The following is a 17,904-nucleotide window of genomic DNA, read 5'->3' on the forward strand; positions in this document are numbered from 1 at the left end:
CCCGCCTCCTGCAGAACTCCAGTCCCCGCCTGCATCCCTTCCCTCCCTGCTGATTGGAGGGAAGGGACGGGAGCAGGGACCGGAGCTATGCAGGAGGCGGGGGAGCAGCTGAGACTGACACTACAGATGTAAACACAGCCTCACAGCACGGCTGTGATTTATGAGGGATTGCAGAGTGCAGGGGGACCTTAGTGGGGTTTGGGATAGCAACAGAGGCTGGGCTGTATAGACAGATCCAGCCTCTGTATGCAGATAACATTCTTTAAACACACCTCGGGTTCTCTTTAAGTAGATTATCAAAGTATTTCTGGCCCTGATGTAATAGAGCAAAGCCGGTTAAACCACTAGGGAGCAGGCTTTTTTACCAATTGAAGAACACCTATGCATTTTTAGAAATAAAAATTAGATTGTTACCTCAGAAAAGGTCCAGAGGCTTCCCATCAGAGATGTAGCACTCAATGATCGGTTAGCAGTGCGAGTGTTCGGCAAGCATCGAATAGTGATCGGCAATCAGCATGATGGAATGGTAAGTGGTGCTGGAGTGTTTCAGTTAGTGTTGGGCATATCGGTAGGAGGGTTGATATTAGTCATAGTGATAGGAGGGTTAGTAATAAGAATAGCATTAGGAGTAATAGTGTGAAAGTACAGGTTACAGGAGAGGAATTGCAAGTTGTTTGCCACAGGCTATGGACCCTACATAGTATAATATTGGTAATACAATATTACCTACATAATTAATAATTAAATGCAATATTATAAGACACCTGGAGGGAGAGGCTTTTAAAACAGGTGATTGCTCTCTTCCTTTTGTTTAGTCTAAAAGGTGCTGGGAAGGATGTCGAACAGACTAGTTGGAGCAAGCCAGCAGGATATGATTTGGGCAGTCTGACAAATCTTAAATTGCTTCTTCTTGACCTTTTTTCTGAGTTCTCAATACAGGACATAATGACAGATTGCTGTGGTGACAGCTGTTTTAAAGTTGAAGGGTTGGCATCAATTTGTTTTTCACCTGTGACTCGAGTTTCCATTTCTGTCAAACCCCGAGAGTGAGCACTGATTTCCAGTTTGAGATCTTTCAGGTGTGTAGATGTTGCGTCAGAAATGATAGATGCCGGGTCAAGCCATAAGTGCTAGGCCACTTCAGATATTTGTTGTTATCCAGTTCTCAATCAGCATCTTCTCAAGCAGTCATTTTACTGGGAGGGCTGGTGAGCTTTCTACTTGTGGAAGCTGGGAAGTTTTCTCTAGTAGGTTTAGGCAAAAATGGTTCCATTCCAGTTGTTGCTGTACAAATGTGGCTGATAAATATAATAACGCACAGTTACAAAGGACAGTGTTAAAAAAGATTTTTTTCAAATAACCCTCCAGGACAGGTGCTACATATGAGATATGGGCTCCGCCCTCAACAGGAAACACAAAGATTTAGCTCTCTATAAGTTCCTCCCCTCAGTATCCACCTGCCAGTTCTTTGTGTTTCCTGTCCCGGGAAGCATCTAGCTCTCTACAGCTAGATATGGTGTGCAGCCAGGCAGTGCTGAGGCCATGGAACTTTTATAGGTAGCCCTGTCCTGGAAGGATTACTGGGGGTTTACCTTGTTTTTCCACGGTAGTGGATCTCTGAATCATGCTGGAGGTCAGCTATGTAAGGAGAGACGGTGTTTGAGGCAGCATGGTGGAGACCGATCGCGCCTCGGAGGGAAGCTTTCACTTTGCGGAGGCGGAAAGGTGACTTCCTTTGGCGGTAGTGTGATTCTCAGCGTGTCCAGAGCGGAGGCAAGGGCAATAGCGCTGTGAGCACGACACTTCCGACCTTACGGGGACATCGTATCCGGTACGCGCAGCTGTCAGAACGCCGAGAGGTCCATTCCCCACACCGCGGTTGGTGTTTGGTGGAGATGGACACGAGACAGAGGACGGCAGACCAAGTAAGTGGCGGCGGACATCGGAGGATGGTTGCCCGTCTGATTCTGAGGTCTATGCCTAAACCTGGCGCAAGGGAAGATTTTTTTAGTTTCTTACAGCGCTGATGGTTGTAGAAAGTCTTTTGTCTACTCTTGCCCATGTATTCAGCACTATGTTTACTTACCCAAATTGTTTGGGTTGTGGGTGTTTATCTTAAGCATGTTCTCATGTCTTTACTTAAACTGCTGAATTATAAAACTTTCCTGCAGATAACTTCATCATGAGGTTTGTGCACGAAGGTGGACAAAATCAATTGATTGATTAATTATCCCAGTAAATGTGTTCTGTGCGCATTTAATTTGTCGTATGCATCTTGCATTTGAATGGGCAGCATAATTTATTTTTATCATTTCATTTTACTTGAAATTAGATTAAGTTTCACTGTTATACTTTATATATGCCTAGCTTTATGAGTAGAGCTAAGTCTGGGGTTTACTGATTATACCAAATAGCTATCTCATGGCATGTTAAATATTTATGTATGCTGGTTAACAGACTTAATTTATTAAATCATCAATTGCATGTTTTTCAGGATGCTTTTGAGCCTACTGATAGCTCTGATAGGTCCAGCAATTGCCATCTTTGGAACAAAGTGTTGCATGCTGTGTGTTATAAACAGGTAAGCCGCGTTAGACTGTTTGCACATGCGCAGTTATGTTGGAAGGGGAGGTCTCCCCTCCTCCTCCGCGGCCAGCCACATGGCTAATTAATATTCACTGCACTGTGACGTGCAGTGTTTACTTCCTGGAGCGGCCGCTCTGTGTGGCGTTTGACTGGCGGGACCAAGTGATGCGGATCACATGGTCTCCGCATCGCACATCGCGAAAAAGGCGCACCAACAGCTGCATAACGCAGTTCTTGGTAGCGTCCTCCTCCAGCACCACCAGGCATTGCGTTAGGGGTATGTTATGCAACTTATAGCATCCCCTAAAACACAACGTCCTGGTGGGAAAGAAGCCTTGGGCTCCCTGCACACTGCAAATGCATGCAGTGTGCAAAAGGCCTTAGACTGGTCTAAAGTATCTTGTTAAAAATGCATATCAAGTGCAAATAATAAAGATACTACAGCATCTTGCAAAGAGTTTGTTATCCATTAGGCAAGAAATGGTGGAAACATTTAAAGCTTTTAAAGAAAGCCTTACTTCTACTTCAGGTTCACAACTGCTTCAGACTGCTTAAATTCAATCTACAAAACCTAAGAAAGCAATAAGGAAATCTCCTAGAATAATACTTTCTTCTGAAGAGGAAGATGATAGTCAGCAGGAAGTTGTTAATCCGGATTCCAAATCTTTTGAGGATTTATCTGTGCAGAGTGAAGCAGAGGGGACTGTAAAGTCCTCAAAGTTTAAGTTTGCTGCTGGAAGAAACTGAAGAATCATTGAAGGCAATTCATTCAAAAAAAAAAAAAAATCATCTGCAATGATACATGATATACACAGGAATGGAACCATGTGAGCATTAGCAGTTATGTTTCCCAGTTCATATTCCTCTATTAAAACTTAATCACAGCTCAATGGAAAGAGCCGGATAAAAGAATATTTCTATCTAGGGCCTCTTTCGCAGTGCGACAGTAAAATCGCATGTTATAAAATGATTCAACGCAGACTAACGCACAGCAATACTAAGTCTGTGGGACATTCACAGTGCACACGTTGCGTTTGTGTGTAACTTGTAGCATTGTTAGATAGTGCTGCATGCTGTGCGTTATACACATTATTGGCTGCGTTGGACGGTTTGCACATGCTCAGTAATTACTTGGAAGCATAGATTTCATTGCCTGTATGTTCTACTGTATGGGACGATAACGAGGCATTAACTTGCGTTGCAACCTTTTGGGGTGCTGCGGTGTAAGTTTGCGTTGCGATTGTAACGTTGCATCAAAACGCAACATCCCACTGTGAAAGTAGCCTCAGGGTTTGAAAAGGCGCTTTCCATTTTCTGAGGAAGACGCTAAGCCTGGGGATTCATGTTCTAAACTTGATGCTGCATTTAGTCAGGTTGGAAGGTGAATGAGTTAGCATTCAAGGTCTAAAGCGGCCTTAAAAACCAGAAAATAAGTTGAAATTTCTCTTAAGAAAGCATGGTCTGCTACTGCTCCTATTCGGAATCACGTCAGCACCCAGAATCTTCACAAAAGTAATGGCAGAAATTGTGGGAACCCTTCATTAAAAAGGTGTTATGATAATGCCATACTTAGATGACCTTTTAGTAGTGACAGACAGTATTGTGAAGTTGAAACATCAGAGATCTCGTCATCCAGCAGTTGGTACGAGCAGGTTGGTTAGGGGATTCCGACACAGGTTATTCAGTTCTTGGGGTTCAGAATTAATTTCCATAGCTTAGAAATTATTTCTTCCACAAGACAAGTTAGGCAAAATTCATGCCTTAGTGGAAAATTTCCAGCAAAAATCAATTGTAACAGTCAAACAAGTGATGAGTCTAATAGGATTTTTGACATCCACAGCACCGGCAGTGTATTGGGCATTGAAACCTGGGATGAGCAGAAACTACGCCAGTGCGAATTTACGCATCATAGTTTGCATCTACGCATGGTAGTTCATAGGTAAAGTTTTTCAAAACAACGCTTATGAATTTACGCATAGTAATGTACTGCTACACGTAGCTTACGCCCACTATGCGTAGTGAATGTGTGTATTGCGTAGTGAACTACGAATGCTTTTCTTGCGTCTAATTTTCAGCGTGTGATTGTATGCTTACAAATTTACGCAGGGGAAAGGGGAATGTATGCATTGAAGAGGTCCCGGTATAAGCAGTTATAGAGAAATGAATGCGTAAAATTTTCTGCATATAAGCACAAGCATCCGCACACACTATGCTTCACACTACACGTAATTGCGGATTTTTAATGCATAGTCTATGTGATGCATACAAAACGAATATTTGATATTCGCAGCCGTAGTTTGTTGAAGTGTAATTGAGTAAAACCATGTGTAGTTCCAGCGTAGCGAAGTTGGCTGACTACGACCATCCTTGATTGAAACGTGAGAATATTACAACAACGGCTCCTGCGCAGTTGGAAAGTAAGTCATGCAGCTTTAAACCGCATGGTGTCTATTCCAACACGGTTGAAACAATCACTCAGTTGGTGTATAATAGCAGACAATGTCACTCGGGGACGACTATGGTAGTTTCAGATGACAAAAGTGTTAACAGACGCAAGTATTCTTGGGAGAACCCACATAGATGGGATATATCTACAAGGAACTTGGTCAAAGCAGATTAAGACCCAATCTTCAAATTTCGGAGAGCATCTGGGAGTGAAGAGAGCCCTAGACCAAGCAAAATACAGGTTAAAAGACCAGCATGTTCAAGATCAGGTCAGACAATATAACAGTAGTGATGTATGTAAACAAACAAGGGTGTACCAGGTCATCACAACTTCTTGATTTGATACTGCAGCTGCTAGATTGGGCGGAGAACAATCTTCAATCGATCTCAGCGGTTCACCTAAAGGGTTTATTAAGCAACATGGTGGATCTGTTCAGCGGGAAGAGACTATCAGTCTAATGCTAAGTCCTGAAGTGTTCAAGTTGTTAGCGAAAAAGTAGGGACAACCACAGATCGATTTATTCGCCAATCTGGAGAATACTCAGTGCCGCCAGTTTTTCTCTCTAGACCCAAGAGGCGCTTCGGGAGTAGATGCCTTGGCTCAAATGTGGGATTATCAAATATCTTATGCATTTCCTCCAATACCGCTGTTACCAATAGTATTACAGAAGCTGAAATCGATAACAATGTATCTAATATTAATTGAACCAGATTGGCTGAAAATAATCTGGTATCCAATGATTAAGTTGATGCTGGTGGACAGACCAATGCCATTAACAGACAGACTATACCTTCTCAAAAAGAAAAGACAAATGGACTCAGATTCCGAATCTTCGATTGACAGCTTGGTTTCTGAAAGGAAGATCTTAAAAGATAGAGGGTTAATAGAATATAATTAAAAGTAGAAAGAAAGTCACTAGAGCAATATATCAAAACTATTGGAAAATTTTTGTCAATGGAAGAGAAAGACAGGACTCCGATCCAATAAGCTCGCTACAGTGTTAGGATTTTTGCAAGGATACGTTGACAAAAATCTAGCATTGAGTACCCTAAAGATCCAAGTGGCAGCCTTATCACTATACTCGGATGAGAGGTTAGCATTAGAACCTCTAGTTATTAGTTTTTTTTGTTTGTCAGTTACAAATCGAAAGGAGTTCAAAGTCCTAGAGAGGTAACCGCTCACTCAACAGGGTCAGTGGCAACTTCCTGGGCTTATAGAGCTGGAGCAACAGCGGCGGATATCTGCAAGACAGCAACTTGGAAATCCGTGAACACCTTCGTTAGGCATTACCGACTGGGCTTATCAGCAGAAGAACAGGCATTTGGAAGAAAAGTTCTTCAGGCTGTTGTCCCTCCCTGAGGTTGGTATTTATTGCATATCATCTCATATGTAGCACCTGTCCTGGAGGGTTATTTGAAAAAACCAAAATTAGCTTACCTGGTAATGCTGTTTTTAATAACCCTCCAGGACAGGTGACCCACCCATTTTAAAATATATATTTATGTATAATATTGACTGAAGCATATATTTCTGTGTGTTTATACGGATGTTTTATGTACATGCAAGTTTTTTGTTAAATTGTTTGAAAGAAGAATCGGTATCAGGACAGTTAATTGGAACGTACTGGCAGGTGGATACTGAGGGGTGGAACTTATAGAGAGCTAGTTCTTTGTGTTTCCTGTTGAGGGCGGAGACCATATCTCATATGTAGCACCTGTCCTGGAGGGTTATTAAAAACAGCATTACCAGGTAAGCTAATTTTGGTTATCTCACTGAAGGAAAAGAGCCCAGTACGTAAAAGGAAGTTGGAGGCTTATGATTTCAGTGGGGCTATAGGTGAGACGACTGAAATGCAGCCTGGAACAATAGGGAAGACACTGAGGGGCATCACTCAGTTTGTCACAAACATCTGCCCAAGGTGTTTTAACTGGAAGATAGTTGCTCCATCTCAACGTTCTGCCCAGTTCTAGCTTGGACAGGTGCGTAGCATCAAGGACCATCCACCCCAACCATATTGATGTCAAACAAGGATTTGCACAACCATCCGTAGCTCACTCTGTGATTCTATTAAAATTCAGTGAGGATAGCCCTAACGCAATTCAAACCCCCAACAGGTGCTTTCTCCTAGGGATATGCATAAGCACCTGTTGGGGGTGTGAAATGCATTAGGGCTATTCTCATTTTTGTACTCTGCCTATTGATTTTGATGAAATCAGTGAGCAACACATAGTTGTGTGGATCCTGAATAAGCAGTGAGCCAGACGTCATATAGGTGTATCCTGATTTGGCCAAGTTATTTGTGTGCCCCAGTGCATTGTATGGAGGCCAGGGGAGCTCATTTTTACCAATGGTACAGCAGAGGGAGACATGCATCTTACCTTTATGTGTACTGGATCAGCAATCCGCCTTGCAGTTCAGCAGGCCCTCCGGCTGCGTATCTGTATGTACGCCACCGGTGAGCTGGGCGCTGGGTGAGACTAATGACGGCTCACCCTGCTGCCGTGCAAATCCCCGGCGGGGGTAAATACTATTCCCCCTCCGAGTCATTGCAGCTCAGAGGGAGATGTTATCCGGGGTCCGTGGATCGTCAGAAACCCAAATTACCCTTACACACCCGTGCAGCATAATGCTACTGCTATGGCTGGCAGCACCTAGTCTCGGCACTGAGCGACGTGCGCCGAAACCACTTGGTTCGCTCTGGCTCACATTCCTCTTTGCTGCTTATCTTTATAATTACTATGTACCTGTGATCTTGTTTTTTTTCTATGCTTGATAAAGGGTCTTTATCAAGACTCGTGGTGTCACTCTATCACTGTTTGTAACAGGGATAGCTCAATCCCCCTTTGCAACAAGGGCATTTGGCAATTGATGGATTTTGTATGTTTTGGCACTTCTTTTCATCATTGAAATATTTTTCACAGTTTGCAGATAACTTTGTTTTTGGATTGGTAGGAGGTGTGGTGATCTCCTTTGACATATACATATAGAGTATACATATACTCTTTTTTTTCTTCCCCTTCTTTTGTTAATACTGGATCAGCATTGGCTGGAGCAAGCTTAGACTGTGGGTTACAATTGTCACTGATGCCACCTTGGCATGCAGGTTGCAGGTGCCGTGTACAGCAGGGTTGGCTGCGGTGTGGCCAGACTGGGAGCCAGTGAGAGAGCAGACCAGCTATGCTGCAGGATCAGAGAAGTGAAGATGGCGGACATAGCTGAACCACATGGCACATGGAGGAGGGCGGGGCCGGTTGGATAACACTTGGGCAGTGGGACTCAGAGCATAGTGAATATCATGAGCTGGAGAAGCAGTTGGAGCAGTTTCCAGGGAGTCCAACATGTATAAATGTTGTGGGGGTTTTCTTAATGGTAAACAAAATTAGTAGATACAAAATTACAATTAAAAATACTACACATTTCCCTTAACCACTTCCATACCTTGGTAATTGAAATCTACGCAGTGTTTGGGATCTTTTATCCCTGCCAGGACGTAGATTTCTAATATCTTGCTGCACGCTACCACCAATCGCACTGCTCTCCCATCACTGCAGCCCACTCGTCAGTATGACAGCAGTGCTACGTAAGCTGGTCAGGAGCCGATTTCATTGGCTCCTGACCCTGCAATCACTGTGATTGGCTCACATTGATCACAGGGTCAGGAGCCAATTAAATCGGCTCCTGACCGGCTCACGGAGCTCTGCTGTCATACTGACAGCAGAGTGAGTAGGCTGCAGCAACAGAGAGTGGCACGAAGGGCAATAGAGACGGATCCGTGCAGCGTGACAACGGTGAACCCTGTTTTTTTACCAAAATGCCTCTGGTCCTTAAGAGACCAAGAACTGGTACATAAGTGGTTAAATACGTTTTGTAATATATGTTCTTCTCAGCACTCTATAAAAGAGGCTAGGAGACTGGTTATCTCAAGCACTTATTATCCTACTGGTGCTGCTTCATGAGTTCCTTCTATTATATTTGCTATGGTATTTCTAAGTAACATCATGTAGGTTGTAATGTATTTCCTTAGAGGTTCCCCCATGCTTTGCTGATCTACTCTCTGCTATTGCACTATGCTTCATTTACTCTGCTCTCATCCTGCTGACACTGCACTTCTCTGCAGGGACTTGAAGCTGGATAATGTCATGCTGGACGCAGAGGGACACATTAAAATCACAGACTTCGGAATGTGCAAAGAGAACATTTTCAGTGGAGCGACTACGCGCACCTTCTGTGGAACTCCAGACTACATCGCTCCAGAGGTAACGGTCACCTGTATACCCATACTTGTGTAATGCTTCAGGTCCTGGATAATATGAACTATCGAACTGGGAACTCCACGCTGTACTTTATAAAATCTTAACCTTTTAGCTGTCCATTTATTTAGAGGTTTACCGGTGCTCCAGGCCAATTTATTTTAGCACATTTTTTATTTCTTATTTGTTACATTTCCCTGCTTCTAATTAGTACTGATGTAATGTGAATTGATGGTCACTTGTCACTAGGAGGCAGTGTGAGACGATAACAGAGGACTTCTGCTCTTATTTTTTATGTTTTCTGCCAGTAGAGAGATTGAAGCATTCCATGAATTTACAGCATGACTGTAAGACACGAGGCAGCTGCGGCGAACAGCACCGCGGCCGCACCTGCCTCCATGTGGCCATCCGTCCGTCCGGTGTCTAGGACGCCAGGGACGGGGCATTCATCTGTGCAGGGGGTCGCCGCCTCGCGCGGGCGTGCGCACAGACTGGACCTTTATGCGGGAAGGAAGCCAGTCAGCTGACCTGCTGGTCGGCTGACGTCAGAGGAGTCCCATGGCGCCCAGGATTGGCTGATGGAGGGGGGCGTGCCAGTGAGGTCTCCTCTGCTTCTTAGGCTTCATTCACATGCTGTCAGTTGTCATGAATACTTGCGTGTTAGCGTTCAGACCTTAGACTAAATCCCAGGTGTTGATGCTAAGGATTTCACACCTAGTCTAGGATATTGCTACTTTGTTACTGTTTATTTGTTAGACTAGTTCCGAGGTGTGGATGCCAAGCACTTCACACCTAGACTAGGATATTGCTTATTATATTGATCTCCTGTGTATGACTCTTAGCTATTACTCTCACTCTGATCCTGTTTTCTGATCCTGGACTTTTGCCTATCTGTCTCCTAGTTGCCGAACCTCTGCCTGATTACCGATTACTCTCTTGTCTCACGATTCTGTATCGATACGTACCTTCCTGTTGCTGAACCTCTGCCTGATTACCGTTTACTCTCCTGCCTCACGATTCTGTACCGATACTTACCTCTCTGTTGCCGTACCTTGCCTGCCTGACCATTCTACTCACCGGTGGGCCCACGCACGTGCACATGTGCGATTGTTTCCTACCGAGACACGAAGCGTAGCTCCGTGTTCAGCCTGCCAGCTGCGATCACGGCTGACAGGCTGTTAAAGAAAAAATCTCTGCTCTATTCAGTGCCCTTTTATGGTCCCAAAAAAAATCTCGGCTATATACAGCCCCCTTTTATAGCTGAAAAAAAGTCTCCGCTATATCGAGCGCCCTTTTGTAGCCGAAAATAGAAACTCAGCTATATCTGATGCCCTTTTTTCCAGGCACACTTTTCAAATGAATGCGTGACATGACCCATCTCTGAGCTGGCCAATCACAATTTTGCTATCACACAATCCTCAATCCCTAAAAGATGAGCCAAAGAAAAATAAATGAATGGCAATCTGTCATAGAACCAAGAGTTGGATCAGTTATCCATAAAGAGGTTTTAACAGTTTTCAAATGTATTAACAAGCTATACAGTTGGAGCTTTTTTGCAAATGTCCTGATGCATTTCATGGCCAACAGCCAACTTCCTCAGAGAATCCACTAACAAAGGGCTAAAAGTCATTCAAAAAATCCAAAGGACATAATGTTTACACTGAAGCTAATCGGTCACTGCATAGCCAGAATAAAAAGCAAAGAAATCCAGTCCACTCAGTGTAAGGAGTTTGTGTTGCAAGACTCCCCTATGTGTTACATTCATTTTTTGTTGCTAGGCAGTTAGTGACACTTCCGGTTGCTTTAAATGATGACCTTGACCAATTATACCATACATTTAGTGTGATTTATTACCACATGGTCATTATTGTACCTAAAATGTGCCGGGTATAGTTTGGGTTCTGTTTACAAAGCATCCTTATGAAAACTCCTAGAAACTAAGGTATTTTTTCTGAAAACAACTGAAATTTGAACGCAATGGAGAAGCAGATATCTTTACTGGGTTCTTGCAGTACATTCCACAAAATGGATTATGAATATTCAGATGGCATTCTATAGAGGATCCACTAGGTGGTGAAGTTCCATAACATATTTGGCAAACCTTTTTTTTTTTTTTTTTTTTTTTTTTTTTTTAGTTGCACGCTTGAAAAGATTGCATATATTATTGAACATGCCTACATCATTTTACAGTATGTTCATTTGATGCATGCGAGAGATTAATTTTTTTATTTCAATTGATATTATTGGGTGGTATGTAAATCTGCATGTGAGTCTCTATGAAATGGATGAATCTTTCACTATGCTGGTGATCAAAGTACACATACTAGATTCACATTCACAGGTGTGGCTGATAAAGACCATCTCAGGTGATAATCTAGTGTGTGTACAGCACCCCCCTGACGATCAGTGGCATAGCTAGAGATCATGGGGCCCCATAGCAAAAATGTCATTGGGCCCTCAGATGTAGCCACACTGCAATGCCACCTACCTTGAGTTAACTGGGCAATTGACATATTCATGCAATCAACACTACAATTAGTCCATGGGCACTAAGGCAAAGCCAGAGTGTAGAGAAACACAAGAAAGTTAATGGTGAATACATGAAGTACCCACTGGGCCCCCTCTGCTCCAGGGCCCCATGGTTGCTATGGCTATTGCTACGCCCCTGTTCACGATGCCTAAAGAGCTAGCATGCTGGATTTTTAAAAACACCCAAGCAACCCACCAAAACTGTTCCATCGTGTGTGGTGCATCGTCCCTTCTCCTCCCCCCTCCATAGTAACAGACTCGCGGTGCATCTTCCCTCCTCCCTCTTCATAGTAACAGACTCGCGGTGCATCGTCCCTCCTCCCTCTTCATAGTAACAGACTCGCGGTGCATCGTCTCTCCTCCCTCTTCATAGTAACAGACTCGCGGGGCATCGTCTCTCCTCCTCCCTCTCCATAGTAACAGACTCGCGGTGCATCGTCCCTCCTCCCTCTCTATAGTAACAGACTCGCGGTGCATCGTCCCTCCTCCTCCCCCCTTCATAGTAACAGACTCGCGGTGCATCGTCCCTCCTCCCTCTCTATAGTAACAGACTCGCGGTGCATCGTCCCTCCTCCTCCCCCCTCCATAGTAACAGACTCACGGTGCATCGTCCCTCCCCCCTCCTCCATAGTACCAGACTCACAGCGCATCACCACTCCTCCCCCCCCCCCCCATAGTAACAGACTCGTGGTGCACCGTCCTTCCTCCTTCCTCTCCATAGTAACAGACTCGCAGTGCATCATCCCTCCTCGCCCCCCACCATAGTAACAGACTGGCGGTGCATCGTCCCTCCTCTCCCCCCCCCCCCTCCATAGTACCAGACTCACGATGCATCATCCCTCCTCCTTCCCCTTCCATAGTAACAGACTCGCGGTGCACTGTCCCCCCACCTCCCCTCTCATAACAGACTCGCGGTACACTGTCCTCCCACCTCCCCCCTCATAACAGACTCGCGGTGCACTGTCCTCCCACCTCCCCCCTCATAACAGACTCGCGGTGCACTGTCCCCCCACCTCCCCCCTCATAACAGACTCGCGGTGCACTGTCCCCCCTCCTCCCCCCTCATAACAGACGCGCGGTGCACTGTCCCCCCTCCTCCCCCCTCATAACAGACTCGCGGTGCACTGTCCCTCCTCCTCCCCCCTCATAACAGACTCGCGGTGCACTGTCCCTCCTCCTCTCCCCTCATAACAGACTCGCAGTGCACTGTCCCTCCTCCTCTCCCCTCATAACAGAATCGCGGTGCACTGTCCATCCTCCTCCATAGTAACAGACTCGCGGTGCATCATATCTCTCCCTCCATAGTACCAGACTGGCGGTGCATCGTCCCTCCTCCTCCCTCTCCATAGTAACAGACTCACGGTGCATCGTCCCTCCTCCTCCCTCCATAGTAACAGACTCGCGGTACATGTCGCTTCTCCTCCCCCCTCCATAGTAACAGACTCGCAGTGCATCATCCCTCCTCCTCCCTCCTCCATAGTAACAGACTCGCGGTGCATCATACCTCTCCCTCCATAGTACCAGACTCGCAGTGCATCATCCCTTACCCTCTCCCTCCATAGTAGCAGACTCACTGTGGCTAGTGACTAGTGTTAAATGGAAAGATGCAAGCTGAAAAAAAAAATCCACTTATCCGGGGTTCCTCCAGCCCCTGGCAGCCGTCCTGTGCCCTTGCCGCAGCTACGATTCCAGCTCTCCAGATCCAGTAGTCTAGATTGTTCTGCGTGGGCGCTTACTGTGCCTGCGCAGTACTCTTCAGACCATGTGAATCCGACCGAGAGCGGTTCTCACGCAGGCGCAGTAGATGTAGGAAGCCCCGGGTAAGTAGATTTTTTTTATTTTTATTTGCTGGGACCTTCCTTTTAATGACACATTAGGAGTTGTCCCTGAACTGTCGCCTGGGGCATTGACTCCCAATACCTGCTGAGCTGTAATCCTCTTTCATGTTACGCTGCTGGTGTTATTGAATTTTTTGGGGAGGCAGTTTTCTCTGTAAAATATGAGTGTGTAACTGAAGTTTTGCTGGGAGGCTCCATAAGCTGTAGTTTGATGGGGCTGCTTACCCACTATATCCAACCCCCTTCTTTCCCCCAGTAAAGCCATATTTGCAATAGGGATGGTCAATGAGATGCAATTAATTTAGAGTTAATGCAGTATTATACAAATTTTGTATGCAAATGTATGCCGTTTGAAAATGGTCCTGCTGAGGGAACATTCGATTTGTCCATTTTCAAGCTGCATACATTTTAATCTGCAGCAGTGTAATTCCACACACCCCAGTCGCCCCTCCATCCCATGCAAAGGAAGTGCAGGGAAACACTGGCACTTGTGTCATGTTTCACTGTCACAGAGAGGGGTGGCCCTGATACCAGTCTGGCACTGTGAAGGAAGAAGACAACTGCTGCGCACCATAATAAAATGCATGACAGGGGTTTCCTGCACTCTCTAATAGTGTTAGGGGGAAGCCTAAATAAGAAGATTGGCCCCCATTGATCCCCGGCCCATCAGTGGTTGTGGGGCCTGCATCAAGGGCATAACTACAAATCATGGGGCTCTCCTAGCAAAACTTTGATGGGGCCTCCATTGTTCACACCTTTTCCCTTGCCTACCCCTTGTGACCCTAACAGTCTGAGGGCCAGGGGCCGGTCCCTGAGGGGCCCACTTGTCCTCCTCACATGCTGCGTGGGGGGATGCAGCGGCACGCACCAGCAGTGGCAGAGGGAACATCAAATACTCACCTCGCCGTGATCCGCGTGCTGCATCTACTTACTTATTCCTGTTCTTGATTTCCATCTCACAGTAAGAAGTAGATGCAGCGCGTGGATCTCGGCAAAGTGAGTATTTGATGTTCCCTCTGCTGGTGTGTGCCGCTGCATCCCCCCTCTGCCTGGGTACCTATACTGAGGCACCCATTCCTGACTATACCGAGGCACCTATTCCTAGCTATCTATACTGAGGCACCCATTCCTGGCTATCTGTACTGAGGCACCTATCCCTGGCTATCTATACTGAGACACCCATTCCTGACTATCTATACTGAGGCACCTATTCCTAACCATCTATACAGAGGCACCCATTCCTGGCTATCTATACTGAGGCACCTATCCCTGGCTATCTATACTGAGGCACCTATCCCTGGCTACCTATACTGAGGCACCTATCCCCTGGATATCTGTACTGAAGCACCTATTCTTGGCTATCTATACTGAGGCACCTATCACTTGCTATCTATACTGATGCGCCTATCCCTGGCTATCTGTACTGAGGCACCTATCCCTGGCTATCTGTACTGAGGCACCTTTCCCTGGCTATCTGTACTGAGGCACCTATCCCTGGCTATCTGTACTGAGGCACCTATCACTGGCTATCTATACTGAGGCACCTATCCCTGGCCATCTGTACTGAGGCACCTATCCTTGGCTATCTGTACTGAGGCACCTATCCCTGGCTATCTATACTGAGATACCTATTCCTTGTTATCTATACTGAGGCACCTATTCCTAGCTACCTATACTGGGGCACCTATTCCTGGCTACCTATACTGGAGGCACCTATACCTGGCTATTTCATGAAGGGTGGGGGCCCAGGTACAAATTCTGCATTGGGGTCCAGAGGTTTGTAGCTACGCCACTGCTGAGGGCCCATCTTGCAAGGGTAAGAAGACAAGTGTGGCCAACATAATCTTCACTCCCATAAAAAATATAACCACATAAACACCTGATCTGAAGGCTGGACCCCTATATCAGAGGGAGTGAAATAGTACTTGTTGCCCCCTTACAGCCCTGGGCCCCCCTGCAGCCGCAGAGGCTGCTCCCCTGTACGCCTCTGGTCTGCTTCTTGGTAGTTACACCAATGTAGGTGAGTACTGAATCATCATATGGGCAGGCAGTTTTACAGTTCATAGATACTAATAACTATAAGAAGTATAATTATGCGAGTTCACCGTCTCATAAGCATACAGATGCAATACCAGAATGGGAAATTAGAGTGACTGCCTGCGTAGCTCAGTATACATATTTGATCCACAAAGAAGACTGGAGAATAAGGATATTCACAAATGTTCTCCTCCGTAAAACAAATCATGTCTTCATCTGAATCGAGATTTTTTTTTTTTTGCAAAACATCTGTTCTAAGCCGTTCTCAAGGATTTCAATGCACTTTCTGAAAATTACACAATCCTAAAGAAATTGCAACATATTTTCTTTACAATTTGTATTTCTCATAAAATTGTTGCCAAACCAAAAACCGCCTTCTTCATTCGTGACACAGTATTTGGCAGGTAAAACGGCTCCCATATATGTATTTCAAGCCTCTGATTAGCTTTTACCTGAAGTTAAAGAAGACCACTAACCAATTTAGGCCATTCTATTTTTTTTGCAGTGGCACTTTAATAGCTAAAACAATTTTGCAAATAAAGAACGATGTACACAATTGTAACATTATTTTGGCTATTATAAACGGAAGCGGGAAAAAAGGGCGCATGCCATTCACTCTCATAATAAATAGCGTTTAATGGGCGCCGAGCAGGAAAAAAGGGCGCAGGACATAAATAACGTTTACAACTGGCGCCAGGAGATTTTTAATGATTTATAAGTGTGCTTGTGGTGATTTACGTTTATAAAATGCACCCGTGCCGAATAACGTTTATAAAAATACTAAACATATTTATCTTATTTAACTAATTAAAACATTATTTAAAGTTTTATCCCATACTGTTTGTAAAACATTATTATTCACAAAATAAAGCGATCAGTACGTAACGTAAATTGCAAAATATTTTTTGCATCCACAATTAGTAAAACATTATTATCCACATAATAAAGGGGGGTCTTAGGTCTTAGGTTTAGGCACCACCAGGGGGGTCTTAGGTTTAGGCACCAACAGGGGGGTCTAGGGGTTAGGGGTAGGTACAGGGAGGGTTACTTAGGCACCAACAGGGGGGTCTTAGGTTTAGGCACCAACAGGGGGGTCTTAGGTTTAGGCACCAACAGGGGGGTCTTAGGTTTAGGCACCAACAGGGGGGTCTTAGGTTTAGGCACCAACAGGGGGTCTTAGGTTTAGGCACCAACAGGGGGGTCTTAGGTTTAGGCACCAACAGGGGGGTCTTAGGTTTAGGCACCAACAGGGGGGTCTTAGGTTTAGGCACCAACAGGGGGGTTTTAGGTTTAGGCACCAACAGGGGGGTCTTAGGTTTAGGCACCAACAGGGGGTCTTAGGTTTAGGCACCAACAGGGGGGTCTTAGGTTTAGGCACCAACAGGGGGGTCTTAGGTTTAGGCACCAACAGGGGGGTCTTAGGTTTAGGCACCAACAGGGGGGTCTAGGGGTTAGGGATAGGTACAGGGAGGGTTCTGTGTAAGAGTAGGCTTAGGTAAAGTTTTCATAAAATTTTAGTAATAATTACTAATGTTTTACAACACTTATTACGAACGTAGTTATATTTATATCATCGTTATAAAGAATATTTTCAGATTTTATTATAAGAACAAACCGTAAATGAAGGTTATTCACAATAATATAGAATTATAACAATTAAACATATATTATTGTTTTTTTCATAAACGTAATTATAAGTTTAACTTTAGAAACAGGGAAGAATAACGTTTTCACAATTTCCGACTTCATAAACATTATTTAATGATTTATAATTTTGTTAAACCTTATTTGTAAACGAAATATAGCACACTATTTTTATAAACCCTATTAATGATTAATTATTATTTAGAGTTTACACCCCGCGCCCTTTTTGTCCGGGCGCCCTTTTTGTACGTACGCATTATAAACTGTAGGCCACTAAGTCCACTTTAACCGATCAGGTCATTTTGGTGCCGCAACCTGCAGGCGTCTCAGACGTCGATATTACATTTCGGCATTTGAGAGCCCAGTCAGACTCCTATGGAGCCTTATCCCGCCATGGAGCCAATCAGTCCGTGATCAAGCACAGTCCATGCAAAATAATTGTTGGTCGAGCGGTCTCTGTGTGTTCCATAACCTGGACGGGTGAAGTACTATGTGCAATACTGCAATACTGTTTTTACACTGAAGTGCAATAAGTGCTTATAGAGAACTCAAGCTGAAGCTCGAGTTCAGAAAG

General features: G+C 44.8%; 1 protein-coding gene across 3 annotated transcripts in view; it reads left to right on the plus strand.

The window, feature by feature from the left end:
• The window catches only part of PRKCG (protein kinase C gamma), a 539,544-nt gene that overhangs the window by 478,777 nt on the left and 42,863 nt on the right, over positions 1-17,904 (plus strand). For all 3 annotated transcript variants that reach the window (XM_068241314.1, XM_068241315.1, XM_068241313.1), the window contains one exon: positions 9,150-9,288. In XM_068241314.1, the coding sequence (XP_068097415.1) occupies positions 9,150-9,288 (139 nt within the window). The remainder of the gene's footprint in view (positions 1-9,149; positions 9,289-17,904) is intronic.

Source organism: Hyperolius riggenbachi, chromosome 6 (genome assembly GCF_040937935.1).
Source record: "Hyperolius riggenbachi isolate aHypRig1 chromosome 6, aHypRig1.pri, whole genome shotgun sequence".
Lineage (NCBI taxonomy): Eukaryota > Metazoa > Chordata > Amphibia > Anura > Hyperoliidae > Hyperolius > Hyperolius riggenbachi.